The sequence below is a fragment of the Pyricularia oryzae genome, chromosome 1 (assembly GCF_000002495.2).
Source record: "Pyricularia oryzae 70-15 chromosome 1, whole genome shotgun sequence".
In the NCBI taxonomy this organism is placed as follows: Eukaryota; Fungi; Ascomycota; class Sordariomycetes; order Magnaporthales; family Pyriculariaceae; genus Pyricularia; species Pyricularia oryzae.
Genome location: NC_017844.1, coordinates 2,458,786 through 2,475,645, shown reverse-complemented (window position 1 = coordinate 2,475,645; position 16,860 = coordinate 2,458,786). Strand labels below are relative to the sequence as shown.

Genomic DNA, 16,860 nt, shown 5'->3' with positions numbered 1-16,860 from the left:
GCTGAAGCACTTCAGCAATGCGTCTGGTTTTACTACAGGGTTTGTCGAGGCTATTGCTACACGCCACCGCCCGAGCTCTACCAGCCACGAAAGCCTCAGTGGTCATAGTGGTCCCCACAATAGGTAAGCTCGATCCACCCCCAGACAATCACATGTCTCTACTCTGACATTGGAATCCCCGGGTTCCGCGAATGCGTGGGGCCCCCGGCGGACCAAGAAAGCGCGACCAGTTGCGACTGACCATATTTGGACCGAGGGAATTGAACGTGCGTAACGTAACGGCTTTTGCTTGTACCTTAATTTCTGGAACTCCATTGCCTGCCTGCCTGCCTGACTTGCCATCCATCACACTACTGTTTGCTGCTTGCTTGTCGCTATTGCTATTACTACTACATGTAGCCCAGTGACAGACAGTGCGTGCCGTCAGCAACATTAGACACGAAAGCACTTCTCCTACCTTGAACTTGGCTCCAAATCGGATGAATCGCATCCTATATACAATACAGTAGCTGCCGCTATGGTCCCTACTAACTGCTAAACTAGTTAGTTCACCTAACCCCAGACGACCGGGACAAGGCGACTCTCGGCTTAAATCCTCCTTTTTTTACTTTTTTTTTCTACCACTATCCCGTCTGTCTTTATCTTATTGTCTGCCAATCTCGAAGGGGACAGAATAAAGCCGCCGGCTGATGATTCGTTCGCCCCCGCGGATCTTGACTCGCCGACCTAGACCACAATTGCACTTGCAACCGCTTGCACGCTAGACTTAGACATCTCCCATTCGCGTACTCAGACGACAGCGGATCCGACCGGAACTTCACAATGGCAGCGCAGTCCAAGCCGCTGCGGCCAGGACCGGCGGCAGCCTCGGCGCTGACGACGGCCCGCGCCGTGGTAGCCCAGCTCACCGAACACTACCTCGCCCACCGCACCCAGGTCTCGCGCGCCGTGTACCTGACCCTGATAGTCGCCCTCATACACCGCGTCCGCGCCGCTGTCGCCGAGCAAAAGGCCGCCTCTCAGCGGGAGCAGGCCGCGCGGGCCGAACAGGGCGGCACTTCCAAGGCTCTGGGCGCAGAGGGTATCGCCGACGACGACGAAGACGATACCGCGGTGGTCACTTCGAGCAGTGGTGGCAAGGGCAAGAAGAAGCGGAAGAAGGTGGAGCTGAACCGCGAATTCTTCCGCTCTCTACTCAAGCTGGTCCGGATCTGCGTCCCGGGGTGGAGGAGCAAGGAGACGAGGCTGCTCATCAGCCACAGCTTCTTCCTGGTGGTGCGCACGTTGATCAGTCTCAAGGTTGCCGCCATGGACGGTGCAATCGTGAAGAGTCTCGTAAAGGGCAACGGCAAGGAGTTCCTCAAGCGCATCGTCTGGTGGATGCTGATTGCTGTCCCGGCAACCTTTACGAACTCCATGGTTCGTATTCTGGCCTCGCTTGATATTTCCGAGATTGGTCAATGCTAACAGTATGGTCTGATTTCTCTGTGTATAGCTGTCTTATCACCAGGCAGAACTGTCGCTGAAGTACCGTACCAGGTTAACGCAACACATACATGACAAATATCTTTCAAAACTCACATTCTACGGCATCTCGGCGTTGGATGACAGGATAAAGAACCCAGATCAGCTCATTGCTGTAGACGTCGCCAAATTCTCAAACAGCTTAGCAGAGGTGTACAGCAACCTGGCCAAGCCATTGCTGGATATGGTAAGTGAATGTGGCGATGTAAAAGTGGCAATGGACAACGGTGGCAAGATGGCAGGACTGACTCCCACTTGCAGACTATTTATACACACTCTTTGTCAAAAAGCGTTGGAGGCGAGGGTGTTGTGTTCATGTCATTACTTGTGCAACTTTCAGCCAACGTTATGCGAGCATTGACACCACCATTCGGCAAATATGTTGCGGACGAAGCTAGGCTAGAAGGTGAATTCCGCTTTCAACATTCTCGTCTCATAGATCATGCTGAGGAGGTGGCACTCTACCACGGCCACGAGGCCGAGAAGAACACTCTCGACAAGGGCTACTTTACACTTATCAAGCACGTCAACTATATTCTTCGCCGGCGCTTCTACCACGGATTCATGGAGGACTTTGTCATCAAGTACTTCTGGGGCGCCCTCGGCCTGTTGCTTTGTTCGGTACCGGTGTTCGTCAAGCTCCCGGGACATATCTCCATGAACATGGGCGACAGAACCGAAAGCTTCGTGACAAACAGGCGCATGCTTTTGTCCGCCTCCGATGCGTTCGGGCGTATCATGTTCTCATACCGTGAGATCATGGAGTTGGCTGGTTATACGTCACGTGTGGCATCGTTACTCGATGTCATGGACGACATCCAGGCCGGCCATTTCGAGAAGAAACTGGTATCTGCCACAGGTATCGAAGATAACGCCGCTGTGCTCAAGGGTCGTGGTAAGGTTGTGGAGAGTGAAGACATTGAGTTCATTGATGTGTAAGTACATCACTCCTCTCTCCCCCTTAATCAAGTGAGACCCGTTCACGTGACTGACAGACATATTTCGTCCTCATAGGCCAATCATCTCCCCCAACGGCGACGTGCTCGTCAAGGCCCTCTCCTTTTCGCTCAAGCAAGGCGATCACCTTCTTGTGGTCGGTCCCAATGGCTGCGGAAAATCGTCACTCTTCCGTATCCTGGGTGGTCTCTGGCCCGTCTACGGCGGCACTGTGTACAAGCCACCTTTCACATCAATTTTTTATATCCCACAGAGACCCTACCTCTCCCGCGGCTCGCTGAGGCAACAGATCACATACCCAGACGGTCTGCGCACGGTGAGGGCCAAGGGAGTCTCGGATGCGGATCTGCTCGAGGTCCTCAAAATCCTCAACCTGGAGCACCTCGTTGACCTGTACCCCGAGGGCTGGGACGCCGAGGCCGAGTGGCGTGACGTGCTCAGCGGCGGCTTGCAGCAGCGCGTGGCCATGGCGCGCCTCTTTTACCACCGGCCGCGATACGCCATCTTGGACGAGTGCACATCAAGCGTCACGCTCGAGACGGAAAAGGTCATGTACGACAACGCCAAGGCCCTTGGCGTCACGCTCATGACGGTCAGCCACCGGAGGAGTCTGTGGAAGTACCACAGCCGCATTCTGCAGTTTGACGGCCAGGGTAACTACATCTTCACCAAGCTGGACGCCGAGACGAGGCTGAAGCTGGAGGACGAGAGGGACGACTTGGAGGCCAAGCTGAGGCAGGTGCCTGAGATCGAAAGGAGGATTGCCGAGCTGACTGCTGCTTGAAGAGGCTGACTTGGTTTTCTGGCTGGGCTAGTTTCTTGGGTTTTCTCTTGTCCCCAACTTGGCGTGACAAAGGGGTTGTCTTAACGGGGAGGCATTTATGCCGGGCTGTTTTGGACATGTATACCATGATGGATAGCAGGTGTAAATCAATACTTTCTCTATTTCAACTTGAAACCCTCGGCATTGGCCGCTTTTCCGTCAAGGTCCAAACACTGGCAGCTAGGCTTGGTGTTGAAATGTACCTTTAAACTTGATATCTGGTGCATGACGGTTTGTATTCAATATGGTAACAAACAAACAGAGTTGGAATATTTCCATTGGCTCTGAAGACCGTCATCTCATTAGGATTTTGATGTGAAACAAAAAAACACCTATATTTACATTGTCTGTATGTACAAATGGATCTCTTTCCAGGTCTACTCTTAAAAAAGCAAACTAAAAATCACATGCTCAGAAAATTACTTATACATTGGTCCCCCAAGTATAATTCAGGCGCTAGGCAGATAATGAAAGGGGTATGTCCTGCGGTTCCAGTATTTAGCCACGGGCCTCACAAGGCGCGTCTCTGTATCTTCGGCCCTTGGCGGTGGTTCATCAAAAGCGCCTATGCAGTACTGCGCCAGCTTCTCGATTGGTACCCTGCGCCATGTCCCATATGCGTTCAACACGAGTCTCTCGGCGCCTGGTGGAAGTGACCTGGCCATAGTCGTCTTGATCTTGTACGAGAGACGGAGGCTGGCTTGTATGGCAATGTTGGCTTCGACCTTCAGACGTTTGACATCCCTGCGAAGCCACTTGCCACGGCGCAGAGCGGCCTCGTAAAAACGAGTATTGATTTTTTTATGCTCCCTGGCGGCCACCACCCAGTCCGAGTTGTAATGTCTGTGGGCCAGCTTGACGCACGAGTCAACACTAACCGACCGAATAGAGAGATAAATGTCGTCTTTCAACTCGGGTGGCACGAATGTCATTTGGGTAAACGTGCGAATACATTCGGCGACATCCTCGGTGAGTAGGTCGACTTGCTCGGTGAGAATATGGAGCCGTGACATGGCCCGCCGCCTCTCCCGTATCTTCAGCACGCGCTGGTATTTGTCGACAGCAATGCTCATGGGAGGGTCTTCCTGTGCGGGTTGAAAGCGGTGGTGCAACCACTTTTGAATCCTGGGCGCCAAGAACGCGCCTCGTTTTTCTTCATTATCCTTGATGATCCGTTGCTCTGCCCGCTTGATTACCAAGTCCATCTCCTTCAAATCGCCATCCAACTGATTCAAATACTGAGACATCTCTTGAATCCGCAGAGCCATTACGATGGCAGACAGGCCCGGGAAGAACGTATCTACTTCATGTTTATGGCGGGGGCGCTCGGTCATCAACAGCCGTACTGTGCTGGCATATACATTGCGACGATGTTGAAGTGCGTGCTTGTCCTCGCAGTCAACTGGAGACCTGGCCCATTCATTCTTGTCTCTCCTCATTTCGATGGACAGGCGGACTGCATACAGTTCCAAGACATGTCGGAGCTGCGTGGTGAGAAGAGGTGGACACACCGAGTCATCCTGCTCCAGGAGAAGTGACGTCAAATCCCCTGCGTTGGCACAAAGGCCACGGACCAGCAGACTTGCCGCGTCGTGGTCCAATCTGGTCCCTATCAGTGCAAGAAGATCAATGAAGGTGGTCGTCTGGATAGCGTGCCCTCGCTTCAGACTCATGCTGAGTATTTGCGCAGCATGTTGGCCTTGGCCAAAGGAGATAAGTCCTTTGAGAAGCGCCTGCATCTCTCCTGCGTCTAACCAGCTGCGAGTGACCAGCCATTCCCCACGCAAGGCCACATTTTCTCTCTCGGCCCATGAAAGAAATGACTCCCCGTTGTCCTCGGTGGTGGACAATAGCACACGTCGGATCCCAACACCCATCGAGTCAAGGCCTACCATGCGACGAACCCAATGATAAAATCCTAGGATGTCATTGCTGGCATAGTAGTGATGCAAAAGTATAACAATGGTTGTCTTTGTGGGTATCATCTTGGCACCCAAAAAGCTCTGCACGACGATACGAGCAAGACGATGCTCACCCACCATCGTGAGCCCTAGTATGAGGGTGTTGAAAGTGTGCACCTCAGGCTCATAGACTTGAGTCAGGAGGTTGAAGCAGATCTTGTATAGCATTGTCGTTGTTAAGGCTGGCGCTTTGTTATTTTTCATATCGACCCTCGCCTGCCCCCATCCTGCGAAAACCATTCTGGCATGATCATTGATTTTCTTGATTCCCTCGGCAGCTGCAACGGGGTCAACTCTGGCACTTTGGTATTTGGGATAGCCCTCTTGCCTGAGCATATCAAGTGCAGTCCAAGGCCCATCAAGACTCTCTATTGCACGGCGAATCGGCTCTAGTTTTCCACGAAACCTCTCAGTCACAGCATGCTTCATTAAGTCATCGACAAGCGTATCGATTCTATGGCGGTTGTGTTCCGAGTGTATGTCCTTTCTAGGACCACGATAAGGACCGTAATGAAGCAGCTCCTCTTGGATGTTGTCGTCATCGAGTTGCTGCATCTCGGTCTCGTGTATTGGCGATCCCCTTGGATCGTAGACAACATTATCAGCCTCTTCAGGCCTGCTGGCTAAATCATTCGAATGTTTGCTCTTGTCTCGAACGGACTTCACATGATTTTCCTCCTCATTGTGTTGAGCCTCAGCTACATGAGCAAGCTCAACTGCAGAAGATGACAGTCTCTTGGTCTCAAAATAAACATCATAGAGAGAGTCCAAGTGCGCCTCCCTGTGCGGCAAAGTACGCTCGCTGTTTTTCAAGAGTGTCTGAGGAACGCAGATCGCCTCAATAGCCCTGGCCACACCTTCGTTGTCTTCGTCCATGGACCACTGTCCTTCCGGGTCTTGTCCAGGCTCAGTCATGCATGGCAAGCTTGATTTGATGCGATTGAGACGTCGGTCCAGCCATGCTCTGCTGGGGCCACCAGCTTTCAGGGGCCCTGCCGCAGTGCGTGTGACGGTAGATCCCTTTCCAACTTTGCTCATGATCTCGTCCGTCGGCTCGTCGGCTTGATTGTCCTCCTCGTTTGTGTCGACAAAGTAATTTTCACTAACTGGCCCACCGCCAAATGGTCTGTGGTGGTTGCGCAACGGTTGTCGAGATGTCGTCCATGGCGTGACTGTGGGACACCATGATGGCGAGGTCAGGCATGCTCGGTAGTGGCCACTGGCGTTTGCCTGGGCAATCCGGGACAGGCGTAACAGCATTTTCGACGCATTTCGGCACTTTTTTTGGTCTCGTAGCGCCAATTACACGAACATGTGGATAGCCTGATGTTGATCGTAGCCTGTGTGATGTTTGTTACGAGGTCAATCTCAAGCTTGGTCTAGTTCTAGAGGCCAATGTAATCGAGATAAGATAGGCGCATAAAGAAAAAAATAGCAAATTTGGTTTAATGTTAGGGACCCACTGGGAAAAAGTCACCCCCACATTATCCGCGCGGAAATCGACAGCATCGGGCGATCAAGGCGTGCTAAGCGGGCAAAATGGCAATTGTAATTAGTGGGGTAGGGAGGTAGGTAGGTAGCTTCCAGCATCAGTCGGAATCACTCAGTAGAATCACTTGAGGTCCTCGTCACCCTGTACTCACTCATCCATCTTGGTCTCGCATAGTGTTAAACAAGCTGCTTGCTACAGGAAGGCATAATACGCGGTCGAAAATCGCGATTGGCTACATACATTCGTCGCATTTTGCACACCTAGCTTCGCCGTAAACATGTTTTCACTGACTCTCACTGCTGAGCTTGGCGGGTGAGTTGGGCGATCTCCTCTTGCCCTCCCCCCTGCGCTTGAACAAGAAACGCCACTGACAGTGCCAGTGCCGGGCCATCAGGGTCACGAATCTGCGCCCCGACGACACCGAGGCAAGCCCGTTCTGGTATACTTTCAAGGTGCAGTGCACTTCGTGTCGAGAGACCCATGCGAATTGGGTTGGAGTTAGCCGCTTTGTAAGAAGTCGAAATATTTCCAAGCAAGAAGCACACGATCGTGAAAGGAGTAAAACCCAGCGTGGCTAACCATCTTCGTCTCTAAAGGAGACAAACGAGATGAGCGGTAGCAGAGGAGAGGCCAACTTTGTTTGGAAGTGCAAGAACTGCAAGGTACCGTATAAGAAGAGATCATCCACGGACAGACACCTCGACTAGCCAGGAACCCATTTTGAACAGCTGAGACGACTGACGATTTCACTCTGATTATATGATTTAGCGAGAGTCTTCGGCATCCATCAAAGCAGCACCAGCTGCATATGAGGCTTCGGAGCCGGCAAAGGGCCAAAAGATTATCGAGTTCGATTGCCGCGGGCTCGAGTTCGTTGAGTTCAAGCCAGAGGTACAAGCCATTGACCGATTTGATTTTCACGATTGTCCAAGAGCCAAAGTGTACTAACCGCAACTATAATAGGGCAATTGGCTAGCCGAGGGTGTCGAGTCAGGAACCAAGTTCACCGAAATCGACCTCGACGAGGGTGAATGGTTCGAGTACGATGAGAAGGCTGGAGATGAAGTCAGCATAAAAGATCTCAAATGGGAAATTTCCCGTGCATAGTGGGATTTATGGCAAGTCTGTAGCCGAGATTGAAATCCAATGAAAAATATTCAACAGCAAGCCTATCTGAGGGTTGCTGGAAGAGCGGCTTTTTTTTTTTTTCTTCATCTGTAGCGCTCGCCGTTTATTTAAGACTTGACAGCAAGAAAACTATCACAACTACAGACGTGCTTGCTTACACTCTATTCTAGAAGCAACCCCCAAACTTAGCTAATCAGCCGAGTCAAAAAACAAAAACAAAAACAAGGGATTGATCAAGCTCAATACTCCGTAAACAGCTACCGACTGACGCTGTACTGAACTTGTATCAGCCCTCCTGTTTAAACATGCCAAGTATTAATCCGGAAGCTAAGGACAGAGGAATTGGCTTGCGCCCCCTCTAGCATCACCTTTATTGCCGTACCTTACACATGTACTCCATGAAAGGCAATTCGTTGAACCAAGAGCCACCTAGGTTTAACCCCCTGAATATTGATCACAAGGTCTTTTTTCCCTTACCGGAGACCTCACGAGAGCAATGTGTCGGAAAACGGCGTCTTGTATCTGACCGACTACCGCAGAAGCACAAAGTTCGAGTTCTAGACCTGGGCACCCCTGGCCATGGGGACACTGCATATGGGGCTGCCGTGTCATAAGAATGCGGTGATATTAGGACCCCTAATTTTGCACGTCACCAGACTCACATGAAGCGACAAGAGGGTGCGTCACACGACCAAAGGACCACGCTGGTGGAATCTCCGTACCTCGCTCGTTTGTGTTCGCGATGTGGGCAAGCGGTGTGCCAAGAGAGTCAAGATGGGAACAGGACACCCGTGCCGAAGTCGAATTGGTGGGGAAGCGGTGTAAGCGCAATCGAATTCAGATTGAGCTTCGTTTTCTTTGACCTTGGTGAGTACGTCGGGACCACACACCTAGCTGGTATATAGGTAGGTAGGTACCTACCTAGGTAACTAACTCTTCGTAGCATCAAACTTAGTACCCCGTAACTGCTAGCCCAGTGAGGTAAGCCTAAAATTACCTACCTTACTTACTGTACAGTACCACAAGTACCGTATGGTCATGCCCACAGTGCGCGGCCTAATACCACTGGGCTTCTTAGATTTCAAGCTTGGTTGATGCATGTGGCCCGGAAACCTATTCTGCCTGTCGGTACCCGCTGCTGTTCGAAAAGTAAGAATAAGACGCCTTGGCAACTTGGCAAAGCGGTTTCGTATTCTTCTCTGTCGTCTTCTCTACCCATCTATGTTTGGGTACTATATATGCCATTGGCTTCGGGCAACCAGCAAGGAGAAAGAGACCGAGCATGCAGTTCATCTGTTTGCTCTGATTGACGCAATAAAAAAAAGATAAGTCACAAATCGAAAAGGCTAGCGTGGCAAAGTGAAGGGAAGCATTCAATTGTAAACCTTGCCGTGTCTTTTTTGGGACAACACAGGCACTCGGGGCGACGCACGCCTTGGGACGGTTGGCCCAGAGCCTCTTTGGTCGCAAGGAACGAGACCCTTGGCCCACACCGTCTTGTCGTCTTTGCCGCAGTGTGCCCGCCTGAGTCGGTCTTCTACGTACCTACGACAAACAGGGTCTGGCAGGCCGGGTACTGGGATTGAAAACTGGATTGACCGCACCCTGGTTTCCACAGCTCCTTGGATCTCTCCAATACCTAATTGAGAATTTATTCTGGATCTTGGAAGGAATTGACTACCCACGAGATGATGCAAAAGCCAAGCCGTCTTTCCGCTTCAAAATTTCCCTAACTTTAGTCTCTTACCCTGGTTACCAAAAGATACCAAACAGCACCTTCATCCAACATACAAAAAAAAAAACATCGATTTGACCTTTAGTTCGTTTAGCTGCTCGTCTTATCTTTCGCACTGTAGGTAAGGGCATCCCGCCGTTCCGTCCTGAATTGATTGGTATCCCTGGATGGTTGTCAATGCCCACGGGTATATTTTTTTTTTTTTCAATTGGATCCTGAGAAGGGGTCCGATAAACCCCCACAACAACCATGACCCTATGAGCTCATAACTACCGCTGCCGGCCTCCACTACCACCAAGATTCAATAGGAGCAGCAGGGCCGTTGAGAACCGAACCCTCTGTTTGCTTTTGAAATATCAAGAAGCTCAGCTCGCTGACCACTGCATCATCTTTTACAAGCTTTCTTGCTGAAAACAAAGGCGATTGGTTTCAGCCAGCCACCTCAGCTCAGCTCACGCTCACAAGATCGGAATCTTGAAGTTGCCAGTCAATCAACAAACATGCCGCCCTTGATCGAGCTTTGAGACAGCTTCCACCAATCAACACGGCACATCTCCGAGGAACACTCGCCGCCAAGACTAATTCTTGACGCCTTCTCCATCATTTGGGACATTGCTTATTCTCTCATCCAACTCTGGGGTCTTTGCTCTTTGTTTCACCGTTTACTCGAGACTTCATTTTCCGTCTACCTACCGACATTACCTAGGTGCTTATACCGATAAGGTACGGTCCCTTCATTAACATCGCTTGCCAGTATTCTCTCAGTCTTGTGGCTTGAGATCATCACACTTCTGCAACCTGTCGCAGGGAAACGTAATATCCATCAAAATCGACAAAATGCAAAAAGTGATTATAAGAGGTCCAATCAAGTGATCTTGAATTGGATTATCATAAAAGCTTTGCTTATCACTCAAAGTTCAAATCTCACTCTTTGTTTTCTCTCAAAATAGGACTCACATTTTCACGCATAAACGAAATCAAAGGCCACTGTAACCAACCAGCCTACCTACTTATTGTGCTCAAACCAACCATCACAGGCGAACAGCGGCGAACCTCAGCAGTGTACACGCTTGTCTGTAAACAACATGAAGTTTGGAAGAAAGTAAGTCGTCACCAAAACATATGCTACAGTGACTGCAAGGCTCACCTTCATATAGTCTCCCACGCAACCAGGTTCCCGAGTGGTCCTCTGCCTACATAGACTATAAAGGTCTCAAGAAGCTCATCAAAGCCGCTGGTGCCACCTCAAAGAATGGTGGCCAGGCCGATCTAGCAGGTGGGACACTCTCCTCCGGTCCAAACCCCCGGGGCTGAGCCCGTCATCACCTAACCAATTTCTTCACATATTAGAGTTCTTTTTTGCTCTTGATCGCAACCTTGAAGATGTAGACTCGTTCTACAACAAGAAGTTCGCCGATGCCTGCCGCCGACTGAGGCTTCTCCACGACAGATATGGCAGCAGTGTTGATGCCATCTCCAACTTGGATCAGGATGAAGTGGAGGAGTTGATGGGCGCCATGCTGGAGCTACGGAGTAAGCTACGCCAACTGCAGTGGTTCGGCGAGATCAACAGGCGCGGCTTTGTCAAGATCACCAAGAAGCTTGACAAGAAGGTGCCTGGTACCGTCACTCAGGATCGCTACATTGCCACCAGAGTCGATCCCTGTCCGTTCGCCAAGGACAACACCATAGTACGTATTCTCAACGATATCAACAAGTGGCTCTCAGTGTTGGGTGATGCCCAGAACATGGATGACGCCAGGTCCGACAGATCCGCAAGATCACTTGGTCGTGCATCCGTCAAAGCCATGTTAAACTTTGCACCTGCGCTCCTTGACAAAATGGATAGTGCAATCCGCAGCGACGACGTTGCTGGGCTGAAAGACGGCCTGGAGGAGGGTAAAGTCGACACCTCGGATTCTGGCTCCCAGAGTCTGTTACTCAACCTTCTGCAGCGCTCAATTTCATCGAGATCGAAGGCCTCAATTGCATACATCCTCAGCCAGGTCAATTCCTTGGAAGACCCAGATGATATAAACGGACGAAACTGCATCCACAGGCTCGTGCTGCACATTGGACGGACAAAGACGACTTCGGCAGGAGAACAGGAGCCTGCCCCGTATCCTTTCCCACATTCCTCCAAATTCGAGACCCAGATGGGCACTCATTATCTGAATCCGGCGACTTCAACAGGGCATATCCCAGCTGCGGGTTCTGAGAGCAAGGAGGAGAAACTCCTTGGCCATGGAGACGACGCTGTTCAGATCCTCAATTATCTTCTGGATAGTCTCAGCGATGACCACCGACCTGGCCTCAGTGCTCGGGATTCCTTTGGTCGGACGCCCCTCCACTATGCCGCCCAATTTGGCATCGTGGACATCTTGGAGCTCATAATTGCTAGAATGCAAGATTGGGGCCAGTTCGACGTCAGCCGTGGAATTGACGCGCCGGAGTGGGAGGACAATGAAGGAAACGCCCCCCTTCATCTCAGCGTCATTGGCGGACACCCTAGGACTACTAAAGCTCTGCTCAAGGGAGAGAGTTGGCAGGGTCTGAGCGAGAGTGACAAGACGGAACTGCGACGTAATGTGTCAAAATCGAGTGCTGTTCTTGCCATTGCGACCAAGCACAATCACGCACGGATCGTGGCTATGCTAGCCAATGCAGGCGTTGACATTAATTGGCGGGACAAGAGTGGCGAGACAGCGCTTCACATTGCTGCCAGATTTGGCCACTATGAGTGTGCTAGGATTCTGATACGCGGTACTGATGAGCAAAAGGCTGATCTCGAAGTTGGCGAGAACTTTTTTGCCTGGACCCCCTTGCACATTGCTGCCGTTGATGGTCACCTTTCTGTCGCTCAGCTTTTGGTTGACGCAGGCGCGGATGTTGACAAGCCTGACTCGTCTGGATGGACCGCCAAGGAGCATGCAGCGCTTCGTGGCCACATGCCGATTGCCAGATTGCTTGCCGCACACTCAACAGTAGAAGAGACGGCCACTGCGAGCGCAGGCGAATCTCAACCGAACCAGCCTAGCACCGGTACATCACCACCAGAAGTTTCGTCTCTGGGTGACCGCCGTTCAACTGCTGCAGTTTCTCGTCCCGCCGAGCCAGTAAGGGCATATGGACACCGCTATCTCAAAGACCAGACCATGGTTTTGGTCAGCCTGGGGACCATGGACATGCGGAAACATGTCGATGCCGTAAAGCTCGATAGGGTGCCGCTGGCAGAGGCGCACACGACCCAGCTGGATACTGCACTTTCCTTGGTTCTCTCGGCAACCGGAGCGCAAGGCGACTCGACCGTGATCGACCTTCCCGTGCATGAGAACATTTGCACTGAGCCTGTCATATTCACCACCACCGACGTCACCAAGGTCAAGCTGCTTTTCGACATTGTACCTACTTATTCTGGTAACGAGAAGAACAAGATTGGACGCGCGGTCGCTCTGCTCTCGAGCATACGGCCCTCAATCGGAGCCAAAAGAATGAGCCTCCAAGGGGATGTCTGCATTCCCATCATCGATTCTAATTTGGATGTCATTGGAGCAGTGAATTTCAACTTCCTTGTTATTACTCCATTCTCCCACCCGAACATGGAGGTGACGTCAAAACAGACGTACTGGAAGAAGATGTCGTCGACCATGGTCATTGGCCACCGTGGTCTTGGAAAGAATCAGGCAGCAAACAAGTCATTGCAGCTTGGCGAAAACACGGTGCCATCCTTCATCGCAGCCGCTAACCTGGGAGCACAATATGTCGAGTTCGACGTGCAGCTGACCAAGGATCACATTCCCGTCATTTATCATGACTTTCTTGTCAGCGAAACTGGTATCGATGCGCCAGTGCACACTTTGACGTTGGAACAGTTCCTCCACATCAATCCGGACTCGAGCCGCAACCATAGCCCCAATGGCCGTGACTCCAATGGCCAACCGAAGAACAGCCAGATTAAGAAGATCCGCAGCAACAGCCCTGGACCTCGACAGCGCTCACTTTCAATGGGCTGGGCAAACACCGACAGTACAGTCTTGGATGAGCGCATGAAGCATACTCGTGACTTCAAAGCAAAGGGTTACAAGGCGAACTCCAGGGGTAATTTTATCCAGGCTCCTTTCGCTACTCTTGAGGACCTGTTTCATAAACTTCCCGAAGACGTCGGCTTCAACATCGAAATGAAGTACCCCATGCTGCACGAGAGTGAGGAGCATGAGATGGACACATATGCCGTTGAGCTGAATTCCTTCTGTGACACGGTCCTTGCGAAGGTTTACGACCTTGCCGGCACCCGCAACATTATCTTTTCATCTTTCAACCCTGATATCTGCCTATGCCTTTCTTTCAAGCAGCCCAACTTCCCGATCCTTTTTCTGTCAGATGCTGGCGCCGTACCGGTGGGTGACGTGCGTGCCAGCAGTCTGCAAGAGGCAATTCGATTTGCGAGTCGATGGAATCTTCTCGGAGTTGTTAGCGTCGCTGAGCCGTTTGTGTTAAGCCCGCGACTGGTGAGGGTCGTGAAGCAGAACGGATTGGTATGCGTCAGCTATGGAGTCTGGAACAACGACCCAAAGATGGTTCAGGTAAGCTACCATACATGAACAGATACCAGTTTTACTTTGTATGTACCTCCGCTAACCATCGTGAAAATATAGCGCCAAGTCAAAGAGGGCATCGATGCTGTCATTGTAGACAGCGTCCTAGCCATCCGCAAAGGACTCACGGCGGGCCAGGAGCAAGAGCATTCAGATGCTGCTCAGACTGGCGAGAACGGTGAAATAGTCGACCTGTCGGCTCATCCCATTGATAGCAACAATAGCACAAAATCAGGTGCAGTTGTAGCATCAACCGCCTAAAAGATGTCCTTTTTTGGTGGTTAGAGCGCATGAGTACATGGCATTGCACATGGCATTGCACATTGCATTGACGAGCGGTCATGTTTAAAACCTTTTTGTATCATAAAATAACACTGTATGGACGGCCTGGCAAATTTTGGTACCTGTACAAGACGGCGTTTACGGATTTTTGCATTCCTTGAGGAATTATTCCTCTTGTCTGGCCATTTGTTGGAGTCGCTTATCTGCCCTGCAATGTCCTACAATGTCAAATGACACTAGGGCATCGATGATATCACAGTTATAAAAGCATGATTTCCTCAGTGTTAACTCTGAAGGTTGACAGCTAAGCCGAGCCAAACCTGACCTGCTATCACGCTCATATATCACCTTGGCACTATCAAAAGCCGGGGATGTAATTGACTGGTACAGCTATACAACCTGAAAAATCGGACGGTCCGAAACCAAAAGCGTAGCGCAAAATTCAATCAGCGAAACTGGAACCAACATTTCTCAAAGCGAGAGAATTTCCCCAGTGAGAGCCAGCGCCCCAGATACTTTTATACCCAAAGAACTCATGTACATGACGGAAAGAAAAGCTCTCACTGCCTCTAGATGCTCGTTGGCTGACGGAAGCCCAGCTTGTCAAGGTGGATGCGAGGAGCAAGACCCATGATGGTCAGGATAAAAGAGAGGTAAAAAATCCAAGGGCGCATGTGAAGCACGTTTACATTGAAGCCCGTTCCGAGCGACGAGAGGCAGGTAAACACGATCATGGGCAGGACGACGACATAGGCAAACCAGCGGTGGTACTTCCAGGTTGCCTTGGCATTGTCCACGCCCCCAAAGGCGCCGGGGACGGCCCACATGAGGACGCCGAACGTGGCCTGGCAGGCGATGATTATTGCGGTCGCGACGCCGAGGTAGGCGTGCAGGGACTTGAAGTGAGGGTTGTTGCCCTTGATCTTGTTGGCCTCGATGATGGCGACGCCGGCCATGAAGGTCAAGCCCGCGAGCCCCATGATGCCGACGTGCAGCCTCGCGCCCTGCCTCTTCCTCTCGGTGTCGGCGGACGTCGTCGGCTGCAGGACCAGAACGCCGATCAGGGCGATGGCGACGGCGGCGCTCTGGAGGAGGGGGTGCGGCGTGAAGAGTGGCAGGAACTTTTGGCTGAGCGTCGAGTACCAGACCTCGAAGCAGAACATGACGACGCCGACAAGGGTGAAAAAACCTGTTCCTTTAAGCCGGATGTGAACTGTCAGTTTGCCAGAATCTTGAAGTATACGTATGTAGCACAAGGCCACTCCTTTCTCCTTCTTCTTTCCCCTCTCCCTCTTCTCTGCATCTCCGTTTGCGTGTGTCGTAGGAAAATATGGACTATAGACATACCCAGGTATAAGTTTGCATAGAACGGCTGGTTCGACGCCTGCGTAGCGTCACCGGGTCGCCCCAGCAGAGGCTCCGACTCCCTTCGAGTAGGCATGGTGTCTGGCATGTAGGATTTGACAAGGCTGCTGTTGGGTTCGCGCTAGAAGGATTATGGCGTTGGTCTTCTTGTCAAAAAAAAAAAAGTAGAGTCTAGCAAGTCGCGCCGATATTTCGCCAAGAAGCATAAGATTCAGAGGTTCAACCCAAAGGTGTACTCTTCTGCGACGAGGCTGATTATAAAAAAAAAAAGAAAGAAAAAAAAGAAAAGGTGAGCGGACACTAACTTCTCACACACGCTCGGGCCGAGCAATTGGTTTGAAAGCAGACCAGATGATGGGCAGGCAGCTTTGTTTGCGTATTGAAGTAGGTGTGCGCGTACCTACCAGGTCTCTTGTCGATGCCGAACACCGATAGTACCGACCTTGGATCGTTCCTGTCGTATAGATTTTCTTCTGCTCTTCAATGCACGGGATGGAACACAATTTGTCGATGACGGCATCCACTACCGTGTTGATGTGGGTAGCTTTGACCAATCAAGATGCTCTTAATCCTTGATTAGCTAACGACATGTCGGGTTGTGAGGGGTCTCTTTTACTTACTACCGCAGATGAATGCGGGGCATCCCTGGGGTAAACTCGTCATCCTTGTATTGTTGAGTTGGCACATGTTTAAAGGAAATAAACAATAACACTTGATGAGATTGGATTTCTTTCGAAGTGCAATCCGTAAGTTGAGGACCCTATATCACCCCGAATCGCACTTGGTCATGTTAGACGTAGTGCATTCTACTAGTAGTCTAGTCTCTATTGGAATACTACCATACTTTGTTTGCGAGTTTAGTCGGGATGGATCTACAAGTGGCTCACCGTCAGTCAATGAATGCCGAATATTTGGGCTTATCGACTGTAGTACAATCTTGCATTATAAACGAAAATCCACTGCTACTGTGTCATTCATTCAATCTAGGACTGGGCTGG

At 51.0% G+C, this 16,860-nt stretch overlaps 5 protein-coding genes across 5 annotated transcripts; 3 read left to right on the top strand and 2 right to left on the bottom strand.

Moving 5' to 3' along the window:
- The first annotated feature begins 229 nt into the window (after nt 1-229).
- On the top strand, nt 230-3,490 carry MGG_06707 (ATP-binding cassette protein). The gene is made up of 4 exons (XM_003709370.1): nt 230-1,419; nt 1,496-1,711; nt 1,786-2,459; nt 2,539-3,490. The coding sequence occupies exons 1-4, from the start codon at nt 823-825 to the stop codon at nt 3,263-3,265; spliced, it is 2,214 nt and encodes a 737-aa protein (XP_003709418.1). The 5' UTR covers nt 230-822; the 3' UTR covers nt 3,266-3,490.
- Nucleotides 3,491-3,523: 33 nt separating this feature from the next.
- On the bottom strand, nt 3,524-6,676 carry MGG_06706 (uncharacterized protein). Its single transcript, XM_003709369.1, has one exon. The coding sequence runs from the start codon at nt 6,523-6,525 to the stop codon at nt 3,754-3,756; it is 2,772 nt and encodes a 923-aa protein (XP_003709417.1). The 5' UTR covers nt 6,526-6,676; the 3' UTR covers nt 3,524-3,753.
- A 147-nt stretch (nt 6,677-6,823) lies between these two features.
- On the top strand, nt 6,824-8,090 carry MGG_06705 (uncharacterized protein). The gene is made up of 5 exons (XM_003709368.1): nt 6,824-7,069; nt 7,152-7,266; nt 7,354-7,419; nt 7,526-7,648; nt 7,721-8,090. The coding sequence occupies exons 1-5, from the start codon at nt 7,035-7,037 to the stop codon at nt 7,862-7,864; spliced, it is 483 nt and encodes a 160-aa protein (XP_003709416.1). The 5' UTR covers nt 6,824-7,034; the 3' UTR covers nt 7,865-8,090.
- A 1,787-nt stretch (nt 8,091-9,877) lies between these two features.
- On the top strand, nt 9,878-14,793 carry MGG_06704 (glycerophosphodiesterase GDE1). Its single transcript, XM_003709367.1, has 5 exons — nt 9,878-10,343; nt 10,571-10,722; nt 10,778-10,896; nt 10,971-14,203; nt 14,276-14,793. Exons 2-5 carry the CDS (start codon nt 10,706-10,708, stop codon nt 14,474-14,476), a joined length of 3,570 nt encoding a protein of 1,189 aa, XP_003709415.1. The 5' UTR covers nt 9,878-10,343; nt 10,571-10,705; the 3' UTR covers nt 14,477-14,793.
- MGG_06703 (uncharacterized protein) lies at nt 14,741-16,344 on the bottom strand. The gene is made up of 2 exons (XM_003709366.1): nt 15,845-16,344; nt 14,741-15,692 (listed from the first exon to the last, which is right to left on the bottom strand). Exons 1-2 carry the CDS (start codon nt 15,948-15,950, stop codon nt 15,067-15,069), a joined length of 732 nt encoding a protein of 243 aa, XP_003709414.1. The 5' UTR covers nt 15,951-16,344; the 3' UTR covers nt 14,741-15,066.
- Nucleotides 16,345-16,860: the final 516 nt, after the last annotated feature.

What these genes read in the sequence shown, in the direction of transcription:
- MGG_06707 (XM_003709370.1), top strand. Translation starts at nt 823, where the DNA reads ATGGCAGCGCAGTCCAAGCCGCTGCGGCCAGGACCGGCGGCAGCCTCG. An exon ending in CCAAGCCATTGCTGGATATG is followed by an intron (nt 1,712 to 1,785) that starts GTAAGTGAATGT and finishes TCCCACTTGCAG; the next exon opens with ACTATTTATACACACTCTTT. An exon ending in GACATTGAGTTCATTGATGT is followed by an intron (nt 2,460 to 2,538) that starts GTAAGTACATCA and finishes TCGTCCTCATAG; the next exon opens with GCCAATCATCTCCCCCAACG.
- MGG_06706 (XM_003709369.1), bottom strand. Translation starts at nt 6,525, where the DNA reads ATGCTGTTACGCCTGTCCCGGATTGCCCAGGCAAACGCCAGTGGCCAC.
- MGG_06705 (XM_003709368.1), top strand. Translation starts at nt 7,035, where the DNA reads ATGTTTTCACTGACTCTCACTGCTGAGCTTGGCGG. An exon ending in CTCACTGCTGAGCTTGGCGG is followed by an intron (nt 7,070 to 7,151) that starts GTGAGTTGGGCG and finishes CCGGGCCATCAG; the next exon opens with GGTCACGAATCTGCGCCCCG. An exon ending in TCGTTGAGTTCAAGCCAGAG is followed by an intron (nt 7,649 to 7,720) that starts GTACAAGCCATT and finishes CAACTATAATAG; the next exon opens with GGCAATTGGCTAGCCGAGGG.
- MGG_06704 (XM_003709367.1), top strand. An exon ending in TGGCCAGGCCGATCTAGCAG is followed by an intron (nt 10,897 to 10,970) that starts GTGGGACACTCT and finishes TTCACATATTAG; the next exon opens with AGTTCTTTTTTGCTCTTGAT. An exon ending in ACGACCCAAAGATGGTTCAG is followed by an intron (nt 14,204 to 14,275) that starts GTAAGCTACCAT and finishes GTGAAAATATAG; the next exon opens with CGCCAAGTCAAAGAGGGCAT.
- MGG_06703 (XM_003709366.1), bottom strand. Translation starts at nt 15,950, where the DNA reads ATGCCAGACACCATGCCTACTCGAAGGGAGTCGGAGCCTCTGCTGGGG. An exon ending in CTATGCAAACTTATACCTGG is followed by an intron (nt 15,693 to 15,844) that starts GTATGTCTATAG and finishes TCCGGCTTAAAG; the next exon opens with GAACAGGTTTTTTCACCCTT.